This window comes from Pipistrellus kuhlii, unplaced genomic scaffold (genome assembly GCF_014108245.1).
Source record: "Pipistrellus kuhlii isolate mPipKuh1 unplaced genomic scaffold, mPipKuh1.p scaffold_m20_p_9, whole genome shotgun sequence".
Classification (NCBI taxonomy): domain Eukaryota; kingdom Metazoa; phylum Chordata; class Mammalia; order Chiroptera; family Vespertilionidae; genus Pipistrellus; species Pipistrellus kuhlii.
Genome location: NW_023425595.1, coordinates 34077197 through 34104324, shown reverse-complemented (window position 1 = coordinate 34104324; position 27128 = coordinate 34077197). Strand labels below are relative to the sequence as shown.

General features: G+C 53.1%; 1 protein-coding gene across 2 annotated transcripts in view; it reads left to right on the top strand.

The window, feature by feature from the left end:
• CHRDL2 (chordin like 2) overlaps positions 1-25140 on the top strand; it is a 32539-nt gene extending 7399 nt beyond the window's left edge. The window contains exons 2-12 of one of the 2 annotated variants that reach the window (XM_036428264.2): positions 4312-4424; positions 8989-9082; positions 11037-11179; positions 13362-13455; positions 14593-14648; positions 16343-16511; positions 17380-17574; positions 19673-19846; positions 20726-20780; positions 24153-24245; positions 24983-25140. In XM_036428264.2, coding sequence (XP_036284157.1) covers positions 4312-4424; positions 8989-9082; positions 11037-11179; positions 13362-13455; positions 14593-14648; positions 16343-16511; positions 17380-17574; positions 19673-19846; positions 20726-20780; positions 24153-24245; positions 24983-25073 — 1277 coding nt within the window. In that variant the 3' untranslated portion in view covers positions 25074-25140. The remainder of the gene's footprint in view (positions 1-4311; positions 4425-8988; positions 9083-11036; positions 11180-13361; positions 13456-14592; positions 14649-16342; positions 16512-17379; positions 17575-19672; positions 19847-20725; positions 20781-24152; positions 24246-24982) is intronic. The other variant, XM_036428265.2, reaches the window with a different exon arrangement.
• The last annotated feature ends 1988 nt before the right edge of the window (positions 25141-27128 follow it).

Sequence of the window (27128 nt, the reverse complement as noted above, 5' to 3'; positions counted from 1 at the left end):
CCTGGCCTCTCTGCCTCGCGTCTTGTCCTCCAATCCACTCTCCTACGGCCACAGTGCTGTTTCTAACACGCCTGGTCGCTGGCATGCCCTGGTGTAAAGCTTTTCTGTGTCTCTCCTTTGCCCCCAGGCTGTCAAGGCCCTTCTGAGTCCCTGCCTCTCTCTCCAGCCTGGTCTCTGGTCTCTCATTCCTGCCGTCCCGCTCGCTCCTCTAACTTCTCTGGCCCACTTTCTTCATCTTGCATCCCATCCCAAGGCCCAAGGTCTGTGTAGACATCAGGTGGGGTCGAGAGAGTCTGGCTTGTGAGTCGGGCTAGGAGAATACCAGCAGCCCCCAGAAACGAGGTTGGTGAGGTTGAAAAGGAGATTTGACTTCGGTGGCAGGATCCATGATGTTCAAGCCCTAATAGATTGCCCGGGGCTACTCATAGAATTCTGGGAATAAAAGAAATACTGTAAGAAACAGACGGTCAGAAATTTTGGGGAGCAAATGTCCACCAACTATTTAATTGAGCATCTACTATGTTATCAGGCACTAGGCATATTACATGTATTATCTGATTTAATTCTACAATGAACCTAAGAAGTAGAGATGATTACTAATCCCACTTAATGGATGTGGAAACTGAGGCCTGGAATGGCTAAGTAACGTGTCTAAACTCAGGCTGCAAAAGAAGGCCAAATCCAGTCTGAACACTGGCCGATCTGACTCCAAAGCCAGAGTCCACTGAGTGAGGGGTTTTGAGAAGGATGAGACCTCTTTAACTTTACTTCTTCTGTGTCTCCATGAAGCCTAAAACAGGGCCAGTACCTCTTTTCAAACAAAAACTTCACCCTCCAGTAGTCTTTTCCCGGTCAGACACCACAGCCAGGGGCCATGGCCTCCAAAAGGCCCTCTTGGTCCTCTGACTTGGAGAAAGATGTGGCGCAGGGGGTGGGGAGGAGAGGTGGGGGAGGGGTGGGGAGACAGCAGGGCAGGCCCAAGGTCAGGGCAGGCGTGGGAGGCCACAGAGGACTAAAGGGAGTAGGAGGGAGGGGACGTGAGAGACAGACTTTGCCTCCTCCCACGTCACTCAGGATACGGCCTGCTGGATCCCTGAACCCGGTCCCACCTCCCCTCGGAGCCCCTGAGAGGCTGGGTGTGTGGGATCATAAACACGTGCTAGCTTATAGAAGCTTCAAAAGATAGAATATTAGCTGAAACCGGTTTGGCTCAGTGGATAGAGCATCGGTCTGCAGACTAAAGGGTCCCAGGTTTGATTCCAGTCAAGGGCATGTACAGTGGTTGCGGGCACATCCCCAGTAGGGAGTGTGCAGGAGGCAGCTGGTTGATGTTTTTCTCTCATCGATTTTCTAACTCTCTATCCCTCTCCCGACCTCTCTATAAAAAATCAATAAAATAGCCGAAGCCGGTTTGGCTCAGTGGTAGAGTGTCAGTCTGCGGACTGAAAGGTCCCTGGTTCGATTCTGGTCAAGGGCATGTACCTTGGTTGTGGGCACATCCAGGTAGGGGGTGTGCAAGAGGCAGCTGGTCGATGTTTCTCTCTCATCGACATTTCTAGCTCTCTATCTCTCTCCCTTTCTCTCTGTTAAAAATCAATAAAATATATATATTTTTTTAAATCAATAAAATATATATATTTTTAAAAAGAATCTTAGACTACAAAACCGTACAATTCTAGAGGCTTCACATTCCAATGAAATGCAGGCTCTTAGAAACATGGGATTTTCAAATCTTGAGTCTTAGAAACCTAGAACCTTGGAGTCTTAGAATTTTGAAATCTTGGATTTCTGAACTATCTGCCAAAAATGGTTGAACACACACACACACACACACACACACACACACACACAGTCTCAGTTGGGACACTGAGACTCAGAGAAGGGGAGAGTCTTCCTCGATGGCCCCCCCCTCGGTGAACGGGTAGCATGAGGACCTGTCGCCCCTTCCATCAGCCATGTGCCAGGGTCGGGGCCAGTGCCAAGACTGTAGGGACAGAGGAGAGACCACCCCCTGCGGGAAGTAACCCTCCTGCCTGGTTTTGACATGGCCTTGGGCACCTACCTCCTTAGAGGAAGAGGGAGCTCCAGGCACTGTCACCCTTCCCTGTGCCTCTAACCCAGGCGGGCATGGTGAGTGGGGGCTGAGGCTGCATTGGCTGCCAGGCCCCCCACACTCTCAGCTTTGGCCAGGTCTGTTGGTGGGGGGTGGGGCCTCCTGGCCTGGCCATGGGCTGAGGCATTCTCTCTGTCTTCGTGCTCCGTGCTGCGGGCGGTGAGCGGAGGGGCGTGCCAACTGGCACAGGAGCTGGGCTACAGGGCTGCCCCAAAGAAGGTGGGACGAGGTTTCTTCAGCCACATGGCTGAGATCTAAGGCCGCGGTCGTGTTGCAATTGCCCCTCCCTGCTGGAGGAGGGGACTGGGGAAGAAAGACATTATTCAATCCTTGGAGACTTGGGCTGGCTCCCACAAGGACCCCGGCTGGGCCCGTGTCCCGCCCTCTCTGCCAGCGGAGGCTGAGAGATAAACACTCCTCATTTGATACAGGCCAGCCCGGGGCCTTGCTGGGAACTGGATCGGCTGTCTGACCCCCTCTTCTACTTTGGGGGACTGAAGAGGGGTAAGGAAGGAACTAAGCCCTGTGTTCCTCAGTCCCCAATGGCCATCGAAACACAGACTCTGAGGCCTCATGACCATGGCCTCAAACCCTTGTTCTGAGAGGCCAAGAGGCAGAGCCAGAGCAGTGCTGCGAGCCAGAGGGAGGTCGATTTGAGCCTCTTACAGAGGACATTTTCTGAAGGCTGGGTGGGAATGGCCCTTGAGCCGGGCCGAGCGCCAGCCCAGACCTGCCCTGAGAGGGAATTGTGCATTGTGTGTGAGCGCCCCCTACAAGTGCACTGCTTCCGATACCCAGTGACTCCATAATTTTACACGTCTATTCAAGATGATAATGTCCGTCCTGCAGGGTTGTTGTTACCGTGGTTATCCTAAGTCAGAAACCGAGCCACGTAAGCACTTTACAAGCACTAACCCATTTAATTTTCAAAACCAGAATGTTAATGAGGTAAGTAATTTATGTAAAGAGAAGTTAGCTCAGAAACGTTGGTTCCTTTCTCTATATGTCCATCTCATTTAATTCAACAAAGCTCTGTGGACATTTCGCTGGTACTGAGTCTCCTGGTACCTCCCTTAAAGAGCTCAGGTTGTTCTTCAGATAACAGAGAGCTTGCCTATGGGAATGGCAGCATCTCCTTGGGGTTGTAAAAATCAGCAGGTGCCTGAGTGGAGAAGAGTGGGAAGGATAGGGCGAGAGGCAGAGGGGTGGGGCCAAGAGCTTCAGTCTGACCAGGGATCCCTGACCTGCTGCTAGGCAGTGAGAGGATAAGAGGTGGGGGCTGGTGTGTTCTAGAAAGAGCCCAATGGTTGGCCTCAGGAAGTGAGAGAGAGGTGGACATTTGAAGAAAACAGGATTGCAGGAGAGCTAGCACACAGGAGAGCTAACTATTGCAAACATTTGTAGAAGCATTCATCTCCGCACTGACAATGAATATGCAGATGACAAAAGTAATTGATGTGCAATCACGCACACAATCATCAGTTGGCAATTCTATAGTACCGATGTCTATTTTTAAGGATAGTGAAGTCAGTTTTCTAACCTTTCACTAGGCAGTACTTTATTTTCCCAATTCAAGCATTATCCATCACAGCTAGCTGAGATACAGGGACAAAGTATTATATGAAATCAAGAAAACTGTTTTGAGTGACTTTATTCAAAAGGAAGGTGAGAGAGAGAGAGAGCAGCAAAGGGCAAGGGAGGGGAGGATAGAGATATAGTAAATAAATAAGCAAAGTGAGACAAAGGAAAAGGAAGGAAGTGTGATTCTGAGGGCAGAGGGAGCCAGTTAGACTGAGGCTGCCACCCCTGCTTGGTGACTGGCTTGCTGCCTGACCTTGGGAGTGTGATTTATCCTCTCCGGGCCTCAAATTATTCATCTAATCGTCACTAGCATTTATACCACAATTTGAATCTTTAAAGCACTTTCCCTGCTTCATCCCTTACCTCACCCATGAGAGAAGTGTTCACGTACAGAGAGGGACAGCAGAGTGCCTGAAGTCACACAGCAAGTGAGCTTAGTCCAGCTGAGATTCAAGCTCAGGTGCTCGGGCCGCCTGCCTGGGAGAGCTTGGCCAGTGGATTCTCTGCTGCCTGAGTGATGCAGATGACATTCTTCCTGGAGCCAGAAGAAGGAGGGGTGAGGCAGGGTCTTTGGTCGGAGCCTCCTGGGACTGACAAAGCGCTGGTTGGTTTGCCAGGCCCAGACATGTTCTGCCTTTTCCACGGGAAGAAGTACTCCCCGGGCGAGAGCTGGCACCCCTACCTGGAGCCACAGGGCCTGATGTACTGCCTTCGCTGCACGTGTTCCGAGGTAGGTGCCTCCGGCCCCCGGGCCACCCGTGTCAGGTATGTGTGGGAGACCCTGGGAGACGTCAAGGTCAGGGACTCTGGAGGTCAGGAGCACTCTGGAAGCAGGCTCCCTAGGTGTTAGGGCTAGTTTGACGGGTGAATCGGGTTGAGGTAGAGAGGTGGGAATTGAGAAAAGAAAGAAAAAGATAGGAAAGCGGGATCGGGAGGGCTGCAAGCCGCCGATAGACCGTAGTATCTTTATGAATTGTGTCATGTGTTTTATACATAAACATTTGAATAGGAGGTTTGTCAGGAGGAATGTACACTTTGTTTCTCTTACTCTCTAGGGGAGAGACAGAATAGAAAGGCAAATTTTTGGTATAGTATTAATACATTTCAGTACTTAGTTATAGATTTTTTTGGTAAGCTATGAAAAGTTGCTCTCATTTTGCTGATAATTGGAAATCGCCATCCGAACAAGCTTCGGAACAACACTGTGTGGGTAGGGGACTGAATCTTATCAGTTCCTTCAGGTGCAAGGACTCTGTCAGCTTACGCCCGGTCTCCAACACCTAGGAGCTTGGGAGTACACAATACCTGCCACCACTGCTCACCCTTTCAGAGATGTCACACAAGGTGTTAGCAGCTAGGCTGGGCTGGGATGCGGCTCTCCCATCTCTCATCCCAGCTGTCTTTCCACCCCTGCCAGGGCCAGCCTCCCCGCGTCCTGTGTATCACAAAAGAGCCTTTCTGACCAGGCCTCCCTCTCCTCCTTTCCTCATGCTGTTTCCTCCAGCCCTCTCTTGCCACCCGCCTTCGGATGCCTCCCCCCAACCCCACTGGTCCAGAGGGTTGTTCTTCAAGGCTTGGCCAAATGCCACCTGGACCAAGAGCCTCACTTGATCCCTCACCTACAAGCATTTTCTCCTTCTGGGTCCCACATCCATTTCTCTATCCCTTTATCCTGATCCCTGTTGGCCAGGATTGTAGGTACTGTGTCTGCCAGTTACTGCCCTCCCCTTGGTGGAGCCTGAGAGCAGGTTTTCCCCGGGCGCTCTCCTTTGTCCACTTTGGTGTCCTGCCGAAGGCTGAACAGATTGAGGCAGGACCCTGTCTTTTCGTTCACCTCTTCTCTCCTGCCATCCATCCCTGACCCAGCAGCCTTCACAGGGCCTTCCTTGTACAATCAACCGGGTGGGATAAATGAGACCTCCACATGGTCCAGAATCCTCAGGCCAGGTAAAGGTGGGAAGGGTAGGGAAGGAGGGAAGGAGTAAGAAGGCTTAAAACATTCCTTGGTTTAGTTTAGTTGCTTGGAGCCCAGCCTGATTGGCATGCTGTCCTCACCAATCTCTGTCTGGTGCTGGTGCTTGGAGGGAGGGTTTACCTAGCTCCCAGCTGGAGCCGGTACCCTAGGCCCTCTCTTTTCCTTCAAAAGCCACAAGAGGCGTGCAGAAGGCCAGTCAGAGCCTTGTTAAACAATCCCCAGCTCAGGGTGAGAACAGAGAAGGGAATCAGAGTGGACTCTGGCAAGTAGGTGGTCTGTGGGCCAACCCCTCTCCTCTCTCTGATCACTGGGGTCTCCCTCCTCCTGCGGCCTTTCCCTCTGACTCCCTCCTACTTCTACCATGTTGGCCCAGGTGGAACTCTGCCGCCCACAGGGCCACAACCCCCCAGGACTGCCCCCCCCCCTGGTGTTCCTTAGCACATCTGAGGCCAATCAGCTTTTCGAAAAGAACTTGATGAAATACAGCCAAAGAACAGGAAGGAAACCCAAACAGAAAATTCCAGACATATTATGTGGTCCAGTTGACAAAGTCCAAGTTTTGTGATCCACGGAAGCTCATTCATTTCTCCCTCCCCAGAGTTTACATGCCCGGTTTTCTCAACCCAAAGAGCTATAGCCGATGCCCCTGACATATACCCTGAATCCCTTCACTTCTCTCACCATCCTGCTCCCCCTAATCTAAGCATCTTCATCTCTCACCTGGATGCTATGCATCCCTGTCCCTTCTCTAAGCGCATACCTCACCTAGGATCTAGAAGCATCTCTGCTGACAATGAAACTGACCATGTCATTCCGAAGTCCCTGAAACCTTCCAATAGCTTTAGGGTGCACCTAAAGAAAAATTCAACCATCCGCCCCCTCCTCCCCCTGCCCACTGCTGTGTCCCTGTGTGATCTGACTTTCATCTTATTTCACCTTATTTCTCTAAACTCATTTCCTACCCACACCAACACCCCAAACCCATTCCTACTTGTTCCTTCACCTGGAATGTTCTTCCCCTGGATCTTCTCACGAATGGTTCCTTCTGCTCTCACAGTTCATAACGTAAGTGTTCCCTCCTTATGAGGCCTTCTCGGCCTCTGTTTCTAAAATAGTCTAATCTTAGTAACTCTGTCACATTACCCTGTGATTATTATCACCAATTTAACATAGGAAATGAACTTTTAAATATATATATATATATAATTGACTTCAGAGAAGAAGAGACAGGTAGAAACATCAAAGATGAGAGAGAATTATTGACTGGCTGCCTCCTACATGCCCCCAACTAGGGATAGAGCCTGCAACCCATGCATGTGCCCTGACTGGAAATCGAACTGTGACCTGTTGGTTCATATGTCGATGCTCAACCACTGAGCCACACTGGCCAGGCATGAAATGATCTTGTTCGTACTTGTTTGTTTGTTTTGTGTGTGTTTTTAAAAATATATATATTTTATTGATTTTTTTACAGAGAAGAAGGGAGAGGGATAGAGAGTTAGAAACATCGAAGAGAGAGAATCATTGATCAGCTGCCTCCTGCACACCCCCTACTGGGTGTGTGCCTGCGACCAAGATACATGCCCTTGACCAAAATCAGACCTGGCATCCTTCAGTCTGCAGGCCGATGCTCTATCTACTGAGCCAAACTGGCTAGGGCTACTTGTTTGTTTCATTCTCCCCTGCAAGGATGAAAGCTCCATGTGAACAGAAACCTTGTCTGTCTCATTCGCTGCTATGTCCCTGGCTCACAGTAGTCATGCAGTGACTACTGAGTGAATGCACGAGTCCCCGCCCTGTTCACAGAGACAGTTTAGCATCATGGAAAGTGCACGGCCCTGGAAGTGTGTTTACCTGCTGTGGCATCTCAGGCAACATCGCCTCTCAGAAGCTCTTTTCTCATTTTGAAAGTGTGGACAATAGGATCCACCTCTAGGGTTCTTGAGAAGATGAGGTGAGATAATGCATTTCTGTTTAACATAAAGCCCCCACCCAGGAGTTATTATTTCCCTGAGGGGCACCTTTGGCTGCGAGGCCCCCTGCCCTTTCAACCCCAGGCCTTTCTCCTTCTCACTTCCTGCTGCATGTTGCTGATCATCTCCATCCCTGGGATCCTTCAAGGACAGAATCGAGAGATTCTACCTCTTCAGGCCACACAGTTCCTCGTACTCTGTCCTACCTTCTCACCTGAGGGCTCAGTGCACCCGCTGGACATTTGCTAGGCACCCCTGTGTGCCAGGCTTCTTGAAGGCCCCCTATGGAGCTCAGACCAATTCTGTGGACTCTGATGCCTCAGCCCAGATTACTCCTTGGGGGGCAGTGACTCCAGAGGGACTAAGGCCTGGGCCTGGGTTTTCCGTGGGGGAAGAAGCTACCTCTGGGACAAGTGCCGTCGGGCACTCAGATGTGCAAGGAGACAGGAAACAAACTTGCCAACTTCAAAATTTGAACAAAGCTGGCTCCATTTCTCTAAAAGAGAGACCATCAATTCCTCTGTTACTGGCTCCCATTCATTCCCTCACTCCTTCATTCAAACTCCAGCAGGTACTAGCCTGGAGCCAGGCCCTATGCTGACAATTCAGAGATGAATGGAATGAGACGTGGTCCTTGTTCTTGGGAATTCGTGGTGAATAGATGACACAGTTGTACATGGTTCATTACAACACAGTACAATGACCCTCCCAACAGGGGAAATACAGTGTGGGAAGCCTAGGGATGGAGAAACTGACAAAAGGTGTGGTGGCTTCTCTCTCTCCAGCTCCTCATCTCTCTCTGTCCTTATTCTCTGCTCCTTTCTCTTTCATTTGCTATCCTTGAAAAAAGCATTAGAACTTCGGACTCTCTCTTCTCTGGTGCCAAGGTCACCGGACCTCCCAGAGATTGAGGGGGTGGATCCCAAAGCCCTGGGCCTGCTCTACACCAGGTTTCTAGTCTTGTTCCCATCCCTGCCATCTGTCCTCATATGTCACGTTCCTCTCTTGGCCTTCATGACATTTAGGCTCAGAGGTCAAAGAACAAAGCCCTGGAGTTCTATTAACACAGTCAGATCAATGCAGAAATAACTCAAGGCTTCCCCTTGTGTGTCTCAAACACCAGGAAGGGGACACAAGCCCATGTGCACTGTGCCTTCCTCCGTGGTCAGAGAGGAACGTGGATGGGCGAGCCACACAAGAGAGCAAGGGAAGGGGAGAGACTGGACACACGAGTCTATTGTTTTTATCCCACCTCTGGCTTAAAATGAGTGTTTTGGGGAGAGGATGGGTTCAGGTGGGAGGCAGTGGCTCTTTGGAACCAACACTGACCCCTGTGTCCCCTTCAGAATGCCCATGTGAATTGTTACCGTCTCCACTGCCCGCCCGTCCACTGCCCCCAGCCTGTGACTGAGCCACAGCAGTGCTGTCCCCGGTGTGTGGGTAAGTAGCCTCCTTCATCCTTTGTGCCCCGTGATCCTTATTTCACCTCCGATGCAAGCCTCCGGCAGAGGGAGGCCCCGGGAATGAGAGGGGCACCACCAGAGTGCTCAGGGGAAGAAACACCCTGGATACCCGGTGAGGGCTGGGGCAGCAGCAAGCTGCTCATTCTTAAGCAGCTGTGCTTAGCAGGAGCGGGGAGAGACTGTGGGGAGCAGCTGGGGGAAACAGGGGCGTGAATGGCCTGTTGAGGGCACATGTGGGCTACAGTCTCCGGCTGCCAGAGCCAAGGGAGTGGACCTGCCTGTCCAAGTGGAGGTGAGTGATCTGGGGCTGGAGGCCCTGCAGGGAGCCCCGTGACCACAGCTCTGGGCCTGGGAGTGACCAGAGGGGTTGGAGTAGGTGTATTCTGAGATTCTTCCCAGCACTGTGGTTCAGGGACTTTCTGTACCTTGATGCTAAATGTCTATGATTCCACTAGTTTAAGATTGTAAGAGCCTCTAAGATCGGGATTCTATGAAGTAAAGGTAACAGAGAGAAGAGGTAGCCAGCAAAGAAACTGGCATTTGCAAGTGGCCAAAGAGAGGCAGCCAGCGGGAGGCTGATTGAGAAGAGTGTGGGCGGGGAGATGCTGAGAGGAGAATCCCTCCTCAGAAGCATCAGGAAGGGGCTGCGGGAGGCTCCCCATTGCAGCCCAGTCCAGGCTCTGAAGCCAGGGCTCTCCTGGGAGCTCGGGGCCTGTGTGGAGTGGAGATAGAGAGGTTCATTTTCCAGATGGGGCTGTAGTGGGATCTGACTGTGGCTCTGCCTTGGGTCACAGAGATTCTTGGCTCGGGATTCCCTCAGAGAGCAGGAGCTCTGAGCCTCCTCCTGCCTAGTGAGGGGGCAGCATGCCTCCTTCTGTCTGAGGTTGACTCCTGGAATCCTGACCGCTCCTTGCTGACTATGCCTTGGCCCAGGTCCCTTCTTCCTCACACGCTCCTCTCTCTCTCTCTCTCTCTCTCTCTCTCTCTCTCTCTCTCTCTCTCTATCTCTATCTCTATCTCTATCTCTATCTCTATCTCTATCTCTCTATCTCTCTCCCCTGCCGCTTTGCCTGCCTGGCTGTACATGTTCTTCATGACTCAGCTCAGACCATCATCCCCTGTCTACCCCACCCGCATGTCCTGCCCGAGTTAGTGGCTACCCGTCCATGCAGCAGCATCACTGCTTCTGGAATGTCTCTCTACCAATCAGATTGTGAGTTTCCTGATGGGCGGGGCTGAGTCTTGTCAGCACTCTTTTCCCAATGCCTAGCCCAGAGCCTGGCACAGAGATGTTTAGTAACAGTGCCTGAGAGGTTCTCTCAGGATGGGAGGCTGAGGCTTGCCCCTCTTCCTGAAAGGATGGACACTGGCTAACTGGTAGGTGATGGGGAGGGAGGCTCTGGTGACCAGAGAATGACAGGAGCTTACCCCAGGCACAGGGATAGTTTAGATCACCCCAGCTGACCACGAGGATGTCACCCCACGAGGGACCTTGTTCATTTCACTACTGTGTCCCCAGCACCCAGAGCGGTGCTGGCACTAGGAGGTGGCCCATGGACGCTTGCTGAGTGTTACAGGAACTGACACAGGGCCCCGCTGAGTGGGGCTCAGTGGAGCTGAGGTTTCTGACCTGGCCTCAGGCTCCAGTCAGGACCAGCTCAGACACTGGGGGGCCGAAAGGGCGTGGTGAGGAGCCATGGGCAGGAGTGACAAGGTCAGATGTAGGTGTCAGCAGGGCCTCTTCTTGGCTAGCTGATGTGGGGGGGTGAGGGGGAGTGCGTCTGGGAGAAGAAGGCCAGAACTCAATTTAAATGCCAAAATAACCTAAAATCCAAAATCTTCAGAAAAGTGGCCCAGTTCATCCTGGCAAAGTTCTTAGATCTGCATGGAACCTCATTTTTCTTCTTCCTCCTGCCCCTCCCCACCCGCAGAACCTCACACGCCCTCTGGGCTCCGGGCCCCCCCAAAGTCCTGCCAGCACAACGGGACCACGTACCAGCACGGAGAGATGTTCAGTGCCCACGAGCTGTTCCCTTCCCGCCTGCCCAACCAGTGTGTCCTCTGCAGCTGCACCGTAAGAGGCTCCTGCCGTCACCGGGGCCCCAGGCCCGCGGTCTGGGCCTGAGAGGCATGGTGGTGTGGGCCGGGCGGGCGGGAGGTGGTTCTCCCTGGTCAAAACAAAGTGAGGTGAATGGGCTCAGGAGCATGTCCCCTCTCTCTGGGCGTCTGCACCCTCCTGAGCTGCCTGTTGCAGCCCGGGTCACCTTGACCGACGTTGGCTCTTTTTTTTTTTCCCCTCCAGTAGACTTTGTACTCCTGGAGGGGAGGGAACATACCCAATTCGTTTCTTTATCTTCCGCTACTCCTGGCCCAGGGCCTGGCATACAGAGGATGTCTTGAGTGATGGTTGAATGAATGAGTGAATGAATGAATGAATGAATAAGTGAGTGAATAACCAGTTATCAGTCCTGGGGCACAGAGACAGGGCCAGATTGCAGCGAGTGGATTTTAATCGGAAGCTGCCTAAACGCCCCCTGCTGTCGTCAGAGCTGAGCTTAGGGACAGGCAAGGCTGACTCTGCAGGTTACAGGGTGCCACAGCAGAAGCCAAACAAGGCCTGATCACCCTCCTCCTTTGGGGGTTCTCGGTGTGGCCCTGCCACGGGTTTGCAGGGGTTTCAGCCTGCCCCTCAGCTCCTTGTCTGGTCCTCGTCAGGAGAAACCCCTGCTCTCCAGACTCCCTTACTGTCAGGTCACCAAACTTCTCTGGGCCCCAGATCCTTTGCATGCATACGAAGTCTGACCAGGTGGTCCCAGTGTCCTCCCTGTTTAAAATAATCACCGGATGTAGTAGAGGTGCGAGGGGGGAGGCCTAGACTAGCGTTGGACATCCCTGTGGGAGCTCCAGCTCTTCCAGGGCTCCCGTGTGGCCGTGAGTGAGGCCCTTCTCTCGGCCAGCCTCTCCATCTCCTCAGTAAGGCTCGGACCCTCAAAGTATCTGTGCTGCCGGGCGGACAACTTACAAAGGAGGGAGACTACTTGTAAGTCAGTGCAGAGATGGGATCGTTTTTGCAGGGACGATGTTATTTTGTTAGTACTCCATGGCACCTGCTAGATTCATAGGAATGTCTCATGTTTGTACACAAGCTCCCAGAGGCCCTGGGAGAAGGATCTCAGATGGAGACATGGAAGCTCAGAGCAGTCAAGCAACTTCCCTCGCATCACCCAGCTTGTCAAGGGGCAGAGCCGAAAATCAGACCTGGGGCTACGTGACTCCCAAACCCACGCCCCTTTTCCTGCATCGCGCCACCTCCTGAGGAGGGTCGAGGGCCTGCTGTAGGAGGGGGCTACGGGGAAAGACAGAGATGATGATGGTGGGGCGGGGAACGCATGCGTGTGAGGTCTTCTCCCTTCTACGTGGGTCTCCCCTGCCCTCTTCTCATGCCTGTTTATATGGGTCTGACGCCTGGCCTTGTCTGAGGGCTCAGAATCCTTTTGAGACTCGGTGGAGAAGATGTTACTAAGGAAAGGACTTGAGGTGATATCACTTCCTCCCATTTTAAAAAAGGCCTTACATTTTAGAAAGGATTGTCACAACTGTCCCCTCACTTGATCTTCACAGCCCAGATGGGTGTGCCCCCATCTCACAGAGGAGGAAACTGAGGCCCAGAGAAGAGAAGTGACTCGTCAGAGGTCGTCTGGCCTCCTGATTCCCAGAAGGCCCTTTCCCGGGCTGTGTTGCCTTTCGGGGCTGAGTCCCAACGTTTCAGATGTAGGGTTTTCAGTGAGAGCAAGGGGAGCCCCAGGCATCCCCCACCAATGTCTCTCCCTGGTGCCGGGTCCTCCTTCCCAGGCCAGGGGGAAGGACATTGGTTTCGGTAGGAAAAGCCCAAAGACTGGGCTCTAGTCCATCCTGTCCGGCTGTGTCTCTGACTCAGCAGCCCAGGCGCCCTGCACTCTCCCACCTGTAAGCCGGAAGGAAGGGTCCCCCTCACCGAATGGCTGTGGGAGCCCACGGGGAGACGGGGTGTGACAACGCCTTAGCAGCGGAGGAGGATGCCACTCCAGGGCCCCGAGAGGGAGTGGGAGGGGACAGAGGACCCCTCCTCTGGACTGGCTGGGCCTTGCCCACACCTTGCCCTCTGCCGCTCCCTCCCTCTCCCACCTCAGGGGAGACCTCAAGGCCATGTGCTCCCCTGGCAGGGGCCAGTCCTCACCACAGCTCATCTCCCAACTCCTGCTTGCTCTGTCTGTCAGGAGGGCCAGATCTACTGCGGCCTCATGACCTGCCCGGAACCAGGCTGCCCTGCACCTCTCCCACTGCCCAGCTCCTGCTGCCAGGCCTGCAAAAGTGAGTCCGCCCCTAGATATAGCAATGCCCACCCCACCCCCCTGCCATGGGCCGTTAGAGCAGGGGGAACCTCAGAGACACTCGGCATGTAGCACACCATTCCATCCTCATGGGCGGGGACTCAGCCCTGCGCTCCCAGAAGGCTGAGCCCGCGCAGAGGCTGCTGTGCATTTTTATTGCCGTCCCAGGAGCAGGAAGGAGGGAGACACAGTGTAAGGGATGCCTTGGGGAGCTGCCTCTGCTTGATATCAAGTGTGCCCCGTGCTCTAAGTCATCTTCTGCTCCTCGGGAAAGGCTGGGGCTGTAGAGGGAAGAGGGACAGCCACGAACTTCCACTGGCCCAGTGGCTGCCCAGTGACTGGGACTAAGCAGCTGCAGGGATGGGATTCTGGGCGGTCCATGATGGGCACTGAACCAGAGCTCTGGCCCAGCCAAGCAGTTCAGTCCTCATGGCGACCAGGAGGTCCGTGCGTGAAAACTGGGGCAGCAACTCGATGGGAGGAGACGCTATGATAAGAAGGGGGAACAAGTCCCTGGTGGGGCCGAGGGACCTGCTGGTGTTTGGGGCTGCAGAAATACCCTGTTTCCCCGAAAATAAGACAGTGTCTTATATTAATTTTTGCTCCCATAGATGCGCTAGGTCTTATTTTCAGGGGATGTTTTATTTTTCCATGAAGAAGAATATGGTACACATTTATTGTTAAATGAAAATAAAGGAAATTTATTACCTGTATATGGTACGGTAGTACAGTAGTTGTCAACACAAACCAGACAAACTGTGAATCCTGCAGTATCAATAATTTACTCATTTATTCAATGACAATCATGTCATCATCTTCTGGAACATCATCATAACAATCCAATTCCTGAATTTCCTGGTGAATTTCTTGTGACTCCATTTCTTTTAGAATCAGTGGACCAGATCTCTCATGTTTAGCCTAGGGGGTGCCTTATTTTTGGGGGGATGCCTTATATTTCAGTCAGAAGGAAACCTGTAAGTAGGTCTTATTTTTGGAGGATGTCTTATTTTCGGGGAAACACGGTAGCAATAGGCCCTGGAGGTGGGCAGAGCCTGGAGGTGGAGGTCTGCCTGCCCGAGGAGGCAGAGGCTCATCTGACTTCCCTCTGGGTTTGCAGATGGGTCAAGTGAGAAGCCAGCGGAAGAGGACATGGCACAGTCACACCGCGGGGCGGTGAGTACACGGATGGACTGACAGGGAGGGGAGAGAAGGAGAGGTGGGCTGGTAGCCAGGGCCCCAGTCTCCATGATGGTGGAGCAAGGAACCCTCATTTCTCCTCTGTCCCCTGGGTCAGCTCCATGAGCCCCACCATGTCCGGCCCCTCACCTTAGCTTCCTGTCATGGCTCCCATCATGGCTGATGGGCCAGGAGGGGCCAGGAAGGAGCACCAACCATGCAGACGCAGGCCCCAAACGCACCGCTGTCCCTCCTGGGAAACCCTTTCACCCTGTTCCATCCAGAGCCCGTGTCTGTCCTCACTCCGGCCACCTCTGAGTGGCGGGTTCCCTGGGGGCGTGGCCTCTCATTTAGGCCCGCCCTCCCCACCCTGCTCCTGAGATACCGCTTCTTTGTCTGGGGCTACCCCTCCTGCCTTGGCCCCTCTCAGTCTCGGTCCAGAGTGCAGTGCACTGAACTGCCCAGCTCTCTCCGGATACAGAGGGCAGAGGTGGGAGAATGGGCTCCTGTACTGGCTCACGCCTCACCTCTGCCATCTGCGCTACCAACAACGTGAACAGCTCCACCTGCTCTTTCTGCCTGGCTCCCCTGGAGGTGGGGTTCCCTTCCCTGCGACTTCCCAGGGCTCCGAGCCAAAGAGCTCTCCCCTCTCCTCTGCCAGCTCGTCCTCCCCGCCTCGGCTGGGCCCTCTCAGGTGGGGTCTGGGTGCCGGTGCCCCAGGACCTGAGCCAGGCCATCCCCTTTCCCCCCACCCTTTCCCTGGGAGGCAGTATGCTAGGGGGCTGGGCCCTTCAATCCCTTCTTGCCTCTACTCCACCTGACAAGCACGTCCCAGGGGCCTCCTAGGGGCTTGGGCCTGAGCTGGGGCCTTAAGGTAGGGCTTCTGCTTTGGGAGCGCTTGTGGGCTCAGTCCAGCCATCAGCAGACTCACTGAGACTGTGCAGAGCAGGATGGGTTGCAGAAGGAACGGGAGTGATGGGGGTCAGCGAGGCAGGGTAAAGCTCTGCCACTTGCCCCAGACCACTGGCTCCTCTCCCCTGGCCTAGAGCTGCCGGTCCCCAAAGTACGCAAAGCTCCTGCCCCGTGACACTGGCCTCACCACGCGCCTGTTGCTGTCCCTGCCAGCTTCCCCATCTGGTCTGAAGCTGAGAGCCTTGGGACCTTGGATTCCAGGGGCTCAGGAAGGGGGTAGGGGCTGAAGCTCTGGGGACCCTCTGTGTCCGGATGGGGCCGCTCCTCGTCTTTGCCCCACGGGGTGCTGGTGGGATCGTCAGAGGCCTGTCTCCTTGTCCCAGCACCTAATGCTTCTCAAAGAAGGACTGCCTGACATTCATCCTCACTGCTTTTGCTTCTTAAACATTAAGTTCTCCAGGTCCCTGACCACTTTGTGTCACCCAGATAAAGACCTGAACCCTTCTGCCCACCCAGTGCCAGGGCCCTGGCTCTGACAGGCCTAAGAAGGGCTTGTTGGAGGCTGGATTTCCAAAGTCCTGCCCTCCGAGTTTTCAAAGACCCATTGTCTGAGAACATCTTAGACCCCATCCAGATCGCTCTGTCCCTAGCTCAGGCCCCTTCTTCACTAGGAAGTCACGCTGGCATCTACCCTCAGGCCACTCGCTGCAGCTCGCGCCTCGACACTCCTTCTCTGGCGGTGGCCTATCGGTGACCTTTACCCTCCCTGCCATCTGCAGAGACATTCCCAGGATCCGTGCTCAGGGGACGGCGGGAGAAAGAGAAGCCTGGACACCCCAGCCCCCACTGGCCTCAGCTCCCCTCTGGGCTTCATCCCTCGCCACTTCCGGCCGAAGGGGGCAGGCAGCACCACCGTCAAGATCGTCCTGAAGGAGAAACATAAGAAAGGTGGGGATGGGAGCCTCCTCCAACCCCTGAGGTGGAAAAAGGGGGACACCCCTCTCCCCCCGCCTGCTCCTACCTCCCATTCCTCCAGCCTGACTCAGTGGTTCTCCTATCTCAATTTGGCGATGAGTTTATAGACGCATAGAACACCAAAACGAAGGTGTCCTTCAAGGTAGTAAGGTCTGATTCCCCCCTCCTTTGACAGACGAGGACACTGAGGTTCAGCGTATGGAGTCAGAGATAGAACCAGCATCTGCTATGTCTCTCCTGGGAACTGAGGGGCCCAGAACAGAGATGGAAAATGGTCCCTGTCCTTGAGGGGCTCCAGACACGTCCATCAATGACTCTAACTTAAGGAAGTGCTGAGGGGACGTTCTTGACAGTGGAAGGAGTGGGCAGAGCTGGGCTGCAGGAGGACAGTCAGGATGGCTGGGAAGGAGGCCACCGGGGCAGCCACGGCCGCAGAGCGGGGAGGCACCACCCCGACTGAGGGGGTGGGGGTGGGTGCAGAGGGGACACTGAGGCTGAGGAAGGCAGAGGGACCTGCCAGAGCTTGACAGACCTGGATGTCCTATCTCCCCCTGTGAGGCCATCGCCCTCCTTGCTCCTCCACAGGGCCCCATGAGGGTGGGAGGAGGACTCACCATCTCCGGCAAGTCCTCACTGAGCATGTCACAGCCCTGAGTGCTGAGATGGGGGAGGTGTCAGGGAAGTGGGGAGTTTTATACTCTGGCCTGCACTTCCCAGTCAGTGTAGCTGCGCCAGGCTGTGGAGCAGGGGCTCTCTGAGGCTCCGCCCCTGCCTGTTACTTGGCTCTGGCTGGAGCCCAAGGCCCTGACTCTCCTCTGTCTCTCCGCCTTCCTTGGCCCAGCCTGCGTGCATGGTGGGAGGACATACTCCCACGGGGAGGTGTGGCATCCAGCCTTCCGCTCCTTCGGACCTCTGCCCTGCATCCTGTGCACCTGCCAGGACGGCCGCCAGGACTGCCAGCGGGTGACCTGCCCCACGGAGTACCCCTGCCACCGCCCGGAGAAAGTGGCGGGGAAGTGCTGCAAGATCTGCCCAGGTACAAAGAGGAGCTGGGGGCAGGAAGGGCATAAGCCGGAGCGAGCAGCTCTGATGTGGGCGGGGCGCGGGCACCAAGCCACAGAAGGCAGGGTTTTTAGGTGCACAGAATGCTGGGAGCACGGCGGCAGAAAGTGCCAAGCATGTAATGTGTTATCTGCAGAGCCATCTGCTGTGACAGGACAGCGTCAGAGGCTCTCGGACATGTGTACGTAGAATCAGATAGTGTTCTGGACTTGATGAAGTCATAGCCTCTTAGGATAGGAGGACGTTTAAGAGAAATAGCCCACGTTTACTGAGCACTTCCCATGTGCCAGGCAGGTGTCCTGCATGCTTGGATTCATGTAACCCCCACCACAACCGACAAGGCAGGGATCCCTGTTTTACAGGACGAGGAGATAAATACCTGTCCCAGGTCACACAACCGACTGTCAGTGACAGAACTGGGGTTTGAACCCTCATCTGTCTTCCTCCAAAGACCATACTTTTGACCCCTGCTATCTTCCTTCAACCCTCCTCTACATATGAGAACACCGAGACCCAGAGAAGAGAAGGGACTTCCCTGTCACAAGCAAAGTGGTGGAGCTGAACTAGAACTCAGGCTTCCAGACTTGCTGGCTGAGTTCTTTTCAACAATGCCATGTGACCCTGGGATGTGCCAAAGGGAACTTTGGCTGGAGTATGTCATTGAGAAGCACTGCCTGTGCGTGTCAATGTAGCCGATGTGAGGGGCAGGCCTAGTCCCTGCAGCCTAGAAAGAAGGCAAGGGGGTAGGAGGTGCAAGGTGAGGTTGTGCCCTGACCACATCTGGTTCAAGGGCTTTGTTGGAAAAGCTGAAGGGAGAGGAACGGAGAAGAGAAAGAGGAAGGAAACATGCATTAGGAACCTGCTAACACCCAGTGATTGCATACATTTCATTTAATTTTCACAACTCAGTTACTTCCACAAATGAGATAACCGAGTGGCTGCGATTACCCTAAGTCTCCACCCACCCCAGCATTCACGTCAGGATATTTGCGCTTACGTCAGCTTACTTACTGACTGACTTACCTAACTTACTGTTGTGAGCTTGGACAAGTTGCTTGACCTTTCTGAGCTTTAGACACAGGGTTGATGAAAATGCTTTATGAATCGTAAATCAATATCCAAACTTAAGGCATAATTATTATTTATCAGAATAATAGGCTCGGGGGCAGCACAACAGGATGGGGGTTCAACTTGAATTCTCTCTGAGCTTGGCTGAGGCTCGCTCCTGGGCTCCTTCACACACATCCCTGGTCGTGGGCCCGCCATCAGCATCCAGGCCATTTCCTTTTGAAAATATTGAGACTGTACCAGTTCTTAGCTGGACATCTCTGAGGGCTTCATAACTAGTAAGTCTAGTATATCCTTTGGTCCCTGAAAAATAGTCAGGGAATGTTGGTACACGGAAAACTCTGGAGAATGTTCTTGGAATTCCGACATGTCAAAATGTATCCAATTTGGCACCAACCAAAAAATTACCAGCATCCCCACCGTCTCATCCTCACCCCCACACCCTCCCACTTCCGCCACTGCAGTCACCATCATCATGATCTCTTCCACCACCTCTTCCACCACCACAACCATCACCTTCATCACCGCCATCATCATCACCTAAGCCCTCTCGAACCTTTCGTTCTGTGTGTGTTCCCTGAGAGCCTGTGCTTGTTGTGAGCGACTCAGCAGACTTGAAGGACATGGTTCCCGCCCTTCGCCTTTCTCTTAAAGAGAAAACACACCCGAGTGAAGCAGCAACGACAAGGCATTGTGGGATTAAGGGCGTGAGGGGGAGTCATGGGAAGTCATGGAGCGTTTTAAAAGCTGTGAGTGGGAGGAAGCAGTGGGCCGCCTGGAGGAGGTGGGAAGTGACCTGGGCCCCAACGGGGAGAAGTTTGCCGATATGCTAATCAATGGGGGTGGAAGGAGGAGATGCCCCTCCCTTCCCCAGAGACCTCCTCCTCCCAGGGCACCAGAAGTTCCACAAGAGACCCTGAGGGGGGGTTCAGGCCAGTGGCCCCTCTTTTTGAGCCTGCAGGGGTGGGGAGACAGAGCATTCACAAGCTCCTTGTGTCTCCCAGAGGACAAGGCAGACGCCAGCCGTGGCGAGATCAGTGCCACCCGGTGTCCGAAGGCGCCGGGCCGGGTCCTCGTGCACAAGTCCGTGTCCCCAAGTCCAGACAACCTGCGTCGCTTTGCCCTGGAGCGCGAGGCCTCCGAGCAGGTGGACGTGTACCTCTGGAGGCTGGTGAAAGGTGAGCATGGGCGTCCTCCCAGCCGGGCACACCTCTGACCGGCCCCTCCCCCGGGCTCCCAGGCCCCTTAGGGGCCGTTCGGGCATGTTTTGTTCATCAGGTGCCTTTGGCCCAGGAATTTCTGCCTCTATGGCAGGCCTTCCAGGTTTGAGCCCCCGATTCCAGGATAGAGGGAGACACTGATTCTGTCTGATTCTCTGGCGGTTCTGATAAGCTCACCTACTCCGAGATTGCCAGGGCCTGGAAGTGCTCCCTCTCCTGGGCAGAAGGGGTTGTTGCACCTTGCAAGGAGTCAGGGCGGAGTAATGCCTACCCTGATGAAAGAGGTATCTGTTAGTGGGATTCCAGCATCTTTTCAGGCAGGAGGGCCCCACACAGCGGCCTCAGAACAGGAGGGCCTTGAGGCTAGCCTCATTCAGCCTCTTCTGTGTGGCTGGTTCTATCACTCCACCGCAAGTTAAAACCAGAATGTATTTCTCATTCCGTGGACACCCCACCCTATTCAACAGGCTACTCATGTCACCAGATGGAGGTCAAGAGAAATTTTCATTGATGAGGACATTGACGAAAGTTCTGTTTTCTGATTCTCTTGACAAAAATAAATTCCCTGGGTAGAGTAAAACAAACGAAACCCCTTTAATTGTGATTCGTTCTAAGGTCACTTTTCACTCCTGATGGGTTTGCCTGGGGTGGGGGTGGGGGGTGTGGAAAAAGAGGGGACAATCAGAAGGGGACAGTAAAGGGACAATAAGAATAATGACGTGATAATAACCGAATCGTGGAGCACTTTAGAGTTTACAAAGTGCTTTCACGTTCATTATCTCACGTGATGCTCAGCGATCCTGAGAGTTAGGTATTATTATCATCCCCGTTTTACAGATGAGGAAACTGAGGCTCAGAGAGGTGAAGTACCTGGCTCCAGGCCACACAGCCAGTAAGTGGAGGAGCTAGAGCCCATGTCTTGTGACGTCAGATGCGGCTCTTTTCCTGCTCTGCCCTGGCCCCTGTCGTAGGAGGCACGGATGAAGAAAGCGGAGCTGTGCAGCCCGGAGAAGAGAAGACTCAGGGGGACGGGACCACTGGCTTCATGGCTCCGAAGGATTGCTCCCGGCAGAGGGAGCGCTGGGCTCTGACCGACCACAGGGGTCTATGCGCAGGGGCTTTAGAATCAGGCCTGGGTTTAAATCCCGTTCCTGCCATTTCTTAGCTGTGTAGCCTGGCTCACTCGCTTGACCTCTCTGGGCCTCAGTTTTCTCTTCTGTTAATTGGGGAAAGGGTGTGTGGAGGGATAATGAAATAAGGTAGGTACAGCCTCTGACCTATAGCAGGTGCTAACCATGTCCCTATCCTTCTCCTCTTACCTCCTTGACTCGGTCAGAATTGCGGCGAAGCAGGTCTCAGCCAAGAGAGAAAGAACTTTCCATGCTCAGAGCCTTCCTGTGTGAAAGGGGGGAGCAAGCTCCATTCAGGGGAGCATGTCCTCTGCCAAGAGCTGGGTGGGGATTCTGCCGGCCGCTGGCGAGTAGCCCTTACAATTCTTTTGTACCGTGAGATTCCACCCGTCCCTGGGCAGGTGCTGGCTTGTGTTTATTCTGGGACTCCCCTCAGCCCCCCAAATGCTGGAACCACAGAGAATAGTCTATCGGCGACTTGGGTGTAGGAGGTGAGCCTGGGGGCTGGACGGGATTTAGAAAGGCAGGCGGTAGCAATGGCCTTGAACTCTGGCTCTAGAGCAGCGGTCGCCAACCGGTGGTGGTCCGTGAGGTCCGAAAGGTTGGCGACAGCTGCAGAGCCCACACTTTTATGCCCCGTGCTCCGTGGTTGGTGAGCAGCAGGCACCACGTACCATGTGCTTCATTTAATCCACATAGGAAACCTGGGGGGTGTGTATGAATGCCCCAATTGGCAGATAAGTAAACTGAGTCTCAGAAGTAAAATAACTTGCTCAAAGGCATACAGTTTAGGCAGTAAAGACTCAAACCCAGTTCTGACTGTCCCCACCCAGGGCTGCCTCACAGAGGTGAACGAATGCTTTTAGGGAGGTGCCTGAGGAAGGCCAAGGGGTGCCCAGAATGGTGCAGAAGGGGTCATTGTAGCTCCAGGCCCATCTCATTGCCACCCGGCCTCTCCGAAAAGAAACAGGGCGCTATGGTGTGGGGGCCTTTTCACCTTCCCAACGCAAGGCCCTACCCTGCTGTCACCAACAAGCCTCCCCCTCCTGACCTCCTGGGTGGCCTGAGTGCCCCATCCACCTCCCACTGCCTCCCTCTCCCTGTCCATGGGAGTCAAACACCCCGAGGGGTAATTTCAGTGGGAAATGCATGATAGGCCTGGAGACAAAGGGAGCAGGTAGCCGTTGAAACCTGGACTAAGTGTGGCCACACCACAGAGGGGGAGCCCCAGGCTCCAGAAGCTGAACAGAGAGATGGCTTAGGGTTAAGGGTGTTTTATATTCTGGGGTTCCAGAGTAGAAGGGGTCCAGAGCAGAAGCCCCCTGTGGTCTCTCAGATGGTCTCTAGTACACGCACGCCCACCCACCTCTACCCCACCTGCCTCCCTGTGACCTCCTCTCCAGTTTGTGTTTTTGGGGGGTGTGGGTTCAGGGCAGGCCTGGAGCACGAGGACCCATCCCTATCTCACGCTCACGATGTGGCCTGGCCTTTGGAGTCAGTCTCTCCCATATCCTGCTCCCTGACGCCTGGGCTGGGGTTCCCAAGGGCATTGCTGGCTTCCGAGACCTTCATCTCAGAATCCGTGCTGTCCGTTGCCCTTGGTGAGCTCCCACTCAGGTTCCCATCAGCAAGGCCAGTGCTTGGTTTCCTTGAGGGTGGGACTGGCCTACCAGAGGCCTTGTTGTCACATCTGTTCTTTCTGGCCACTGACCCAGGCAGTAACAGCTGGTGCGACCTCACAGCCCACGTACGCAGGGCTTCCGCACCATGTGGTGCCAGTGGCCGGGGGGAATGCAAACAGTAGGAGATCCAGAAAAATACCTCATCTTCCTTCAGGGCCTGGCCTAGAATGAGTACACACGCATTTGCTGATCCTTCCCTTCCTCCCTTTCTCCCTCCCCTCCTCCCTCCATTCATTCATTCATTCATTCATTCTACATGCCTAATGTGGGCCAGACTCAGGGGGCCCAGAGAGGAAAGTCCCCCAGAAGCTCCCAGTCTGGTGGGGGAGGCAAGACATAATGAGCCTGGCCGGCGTGGCCTTGTCCGGGCTCCAACTGTGACACCATGAGCATCGACCTGTGAACTGGGCAGTTCGATTCCCAGTCAGGCACACGCCTGGATCGCAGGCTCAATTCCTGGTGTGGGCTGTGCAGGAGGCAGCCGATCCATGATTCTCTCTCGTCATGGATGTTTCTATCTCTCTCCCTCTCTGAAATCAATAAAAATATATTAAAAAAAAAAAAAAAGAATAGACAATGATCGCACATGAGACATAGGTACAATCAGCAACAGGAGCCAAGAGCTATGGTAGTTATAACTTCCTCTATGGCAGAAGAAGTTATAAGTACCTGGCAGTGGGGTGGGGGTGGGGGGCGAAGGAAGACTTCCAGCCAAGGCGTGGAGGATGAGTAGGAAGGAGTTCACTTGGTGGCGATAAGAGAAGGTGCTCCCACAGGCAGGGTGGCATAGTAAAGGCCTGGCCCCTTGGGGGTCTTCAAGTAGTTGATTAGGGCTGAAGCACAGGGGAGGGGGTTCTGGTGAACAGCACTGGGGGAGGGGGGGCCTACAATTCTGACACTTGTTAGTGTTTTGGTGTCTGAATAAGCACACCGATTGATTTTTACCATACATTGTTCCTTCCTCCCTTCCTTCCTTCCTTCCTTCCTTCCTTCCTTCCTTCCTTCCTTCCTTCCTTCCTTCCTTCTTCCCTTGCTCCCTCCCTCCTTCAACCCTCCCTTCTGTATTGTGGACATGTGGTGGTATGAGAGCAGGGGAGTGATGGAAACCAGAGCAGGACCAGCAGAGAGGTGACAAGAGGTCAGGGAAGGGGGATGACAGGGAAACTACACGTTTGAATGACTGCAGGTAGGATCCTAGGTTCGAGGGGGAGTGAAGTGGTCAGAAACCTAGTGCAGTGACTCAGGCAAGACATGAGGGGGCCTAATGGGGAGCGCGGCAGCGGAGACAGAACAGACTCCCAATACTGAGGAAATGCAGTCCACGGGATTTGGCGTTCTGATCAGAACAGGGGAGGGGAGGGAGGTGACAGGGTCCATTCCAAGTCCGAGTCACCCCGTCTCCCTGACCCACAGCCCCGCCTTGCCCGCTCATGCCCTTGTCTCTGCCCTCAGGAATCTTCCACTTGATTCAGATCAAGAAAGTCAGGAAGCAAGACTTCCAGAGAGAAGCACAGAACTTCCGGCTGCTTACCGGCACCCACGAAGGTGGGCCCTGGGGCTGGGACGGGGCCAGGGAAGAGCGCCTGGCTAGGGGCCAGGGCCTCTCGGCGAGTTTCAGGCTGCTGGTGCCGGAGGGGGGTTGCGAGCCACAGACGTCAGTTCCCGGCACAGGAATCCAGCGGGTGTCTGCGCCAGAGATTTCTCAACTCCGGTGCTGAGGAGCCGGAGGATAAAGCGGAGCCTCGCTGGATTTGGTCTTGGGATGGGGGACACAGGGCTGGAGAGGAGGGAGGTTTGAGCCTCAAACCCTTGTGCTGCCTCTGCCCTTTCTACGGGGACATTTCCCCTTGGGATCTCTTAACCACATCCTCTTGAGGCCCTGAGTTTGCTCTGCCCTCCCCTGAGCAAGACTGGACCCAGGTGGGCTTCAGGGGCTGGGGGAGTCACAGAGGGCAGTGTCACCAACAAGTGTCAGGAAACAAGCTCAGCCCCCACTTGTTGGTTGGTTGAAGGTGGGGTCATGTGCCAGAGCTGATCTGGATGTGGGGGTATGTTGGAGACACACCACCTCCTTCCTCCCGGTGGGTTCCGAACCCAGGTCCTCACAGTCCTCCTTCTTGTCCTGTTTTTTTCTACACAGCCACTAGTCACCAGCCGCATGCACGCGCGTGCACACACACATACACACACACACACACACACACACACACACACACACCCCACATACCCCAGCACACACATACCTACCCACACACACAACTCTTCTGCTTTCCTCCATGCAGGTCACTGGAACGTCTTCCTAGCCCAGACGCCGGAGCTGAAGGTCATGGCCAGTCTGGACAAAGGAACCAAGACCTTATAACAAAGACCTAAACTGTTGCAGATATGAGCTTTATTATTTTTGTTGTTATATTGTATATTAATAAATAAGTTGCATTACCCTTCAATTCTGCCTGCTGAGTTTGTTTTCTCACAGTGACTGCAAGACAAGCCTGGTAATCCATTTACATTTTAAAGTGATTATTGATAGCTAGGTCATTATTGCCATTTTGTTAACTGTTGGTTGTTCTCTGTTTCTCTCTTGATCTCTTGTGGTTTGCTGAGTTTTTTTTTTTTTTTTTTTTTTTTTTTTTTAATCTTTATTGTTTAATTCTTACAGATGTCCCTCTTTCTTCCCCCCATTGCCTCCCTCACCCGGTTCCCACCCTGTCCCAGACCTCCATCACCCTATTGTCTGTGTCCATAGGTAATGCATATATGTACATATGCATATTAAGATCCTTGTTTAATCTCTTCCTAATCCTTACCCTCCTTCCCTCTGGGAATGTCAGTCTGTTCCATTTCCATGCTTCTGATTCTATTTTATTCACCAGTTTATTCTGTTTATTAGATTACTTGTTTATTTTGATTTTTAGATTCAATTGTTGATAGCTATGTATTTGTTGCCATTTTGTTGTTGATATTTTTTCTCTTTTTTCTCTTTTTTTCTTCTTCCTCTTCTTAAAGAATACCCTTCAACATTTCATATAATACTGGTTTGGTGGTGATGAACTTTAGCTTTTTCTTGTCTGTGAAGCTCTTTATCTGACCATCAATTCTATAAGATAGCTTTGCTGGGTAGAGTAATATTGGGTGTAGGTTCTTGCTATTCATCACATTGAATATTTCTTACCATTCCCTTCTGGCCTGCATAGTTTCTATTGAGAAACTGGCAGTCGTATGGGCACTCCCTTGTAGGTAACTGTTTTTCTCTTGCTGCTTTTAAGATTCTCTCTTTGTCTTTAGCCTTGGCATTTTAATTATGATGTGTCTTGGTGTGGTCCTCTTTTGTTTGGGACTCTCTGTGCTTCCTATACTGTAAGTCTGTTTCTTTCACTAGGTAAGGAAAGTTTTCTATAATTTCTTTAAATAGGTTTTCAATATCTTGCTCTCTCTCTCTTCGTCTGGTATCCCCATAATGCAAATGTTGGTATGCTTGAAGTTGCCCAGAGGCTTTTTACACTTTCTTCATATTTTTTAATTCTTTTCATTTTTGCTCTTCTGATTGGATGTTTTTTGCTTCTTTATATTTCAAATCATTAATTTAATTCTTAGAATCCTTTATTCTACTGTTGAATTCCTGTATATTCTTTATTTCAGTCAGTGTATGCTTAATTTCTGACTGGTCCTTTTCCTTTTTTTTTTTTTTTAAGTTTTCAGAAGATTTTTGAGTAACTTTATAGCCATGGTTTTGAACTTTATATCCAGTGGTTTGCTTTCTTCCATTTCTTTCATTCGTGACATGTTTCTTTGTCTCTGCATTTTGGCTGCTTCCCTGTGTTTGTTTCTATGTACTGGGTAGAGCTGCTATGTCTCCTTGAGTTGATAGAGTGGCCTTGTGTAGTAGGTGTCCTATAGTGCCCAGTGGCTCAGCCTTCCCAGTCACCTGAGCTGGGCACTCTAGGTGCACCCCTTTGTGGGCTGTGAGCACAATCTTGCAGTGGTTGAGACTTGATTACTGCTGGTATCACTGGGAGGAATTGACCTCCAGGCCAGTTGGCTCTGAGGATCAGCTAGGACTACAGTGGGAGAACTGCTGTGCAGGAGATACCCTTATGGAGCAGGACTTGCTTCTGTGGGGCTTTGGTGCTCACTGTGTCTGCCCCTTGAGAGTGTCACTTATAGATGCATAGAGTTGTAATCTGATATGGTCTCACACTGACCACTGGGTACACTGGCTCTTGAGTCTCCAGGGAAGTGCACTGCCTGGGGCCACCCAGCAGGAGCTACAGAGAGATCTGCAGATTCTTCCTCTTTGTATCGGGTTTGAAAGTGCCCAGATGAGGCCCAACTATGAAGGAAGGCAGGCTGGTGCTGGTGCTGGGTCTTGGGCCTTTTATTGATAGTTGGGTCTGCCTGACCCAGCTGCAACTTGTTGAAAGATTTTAG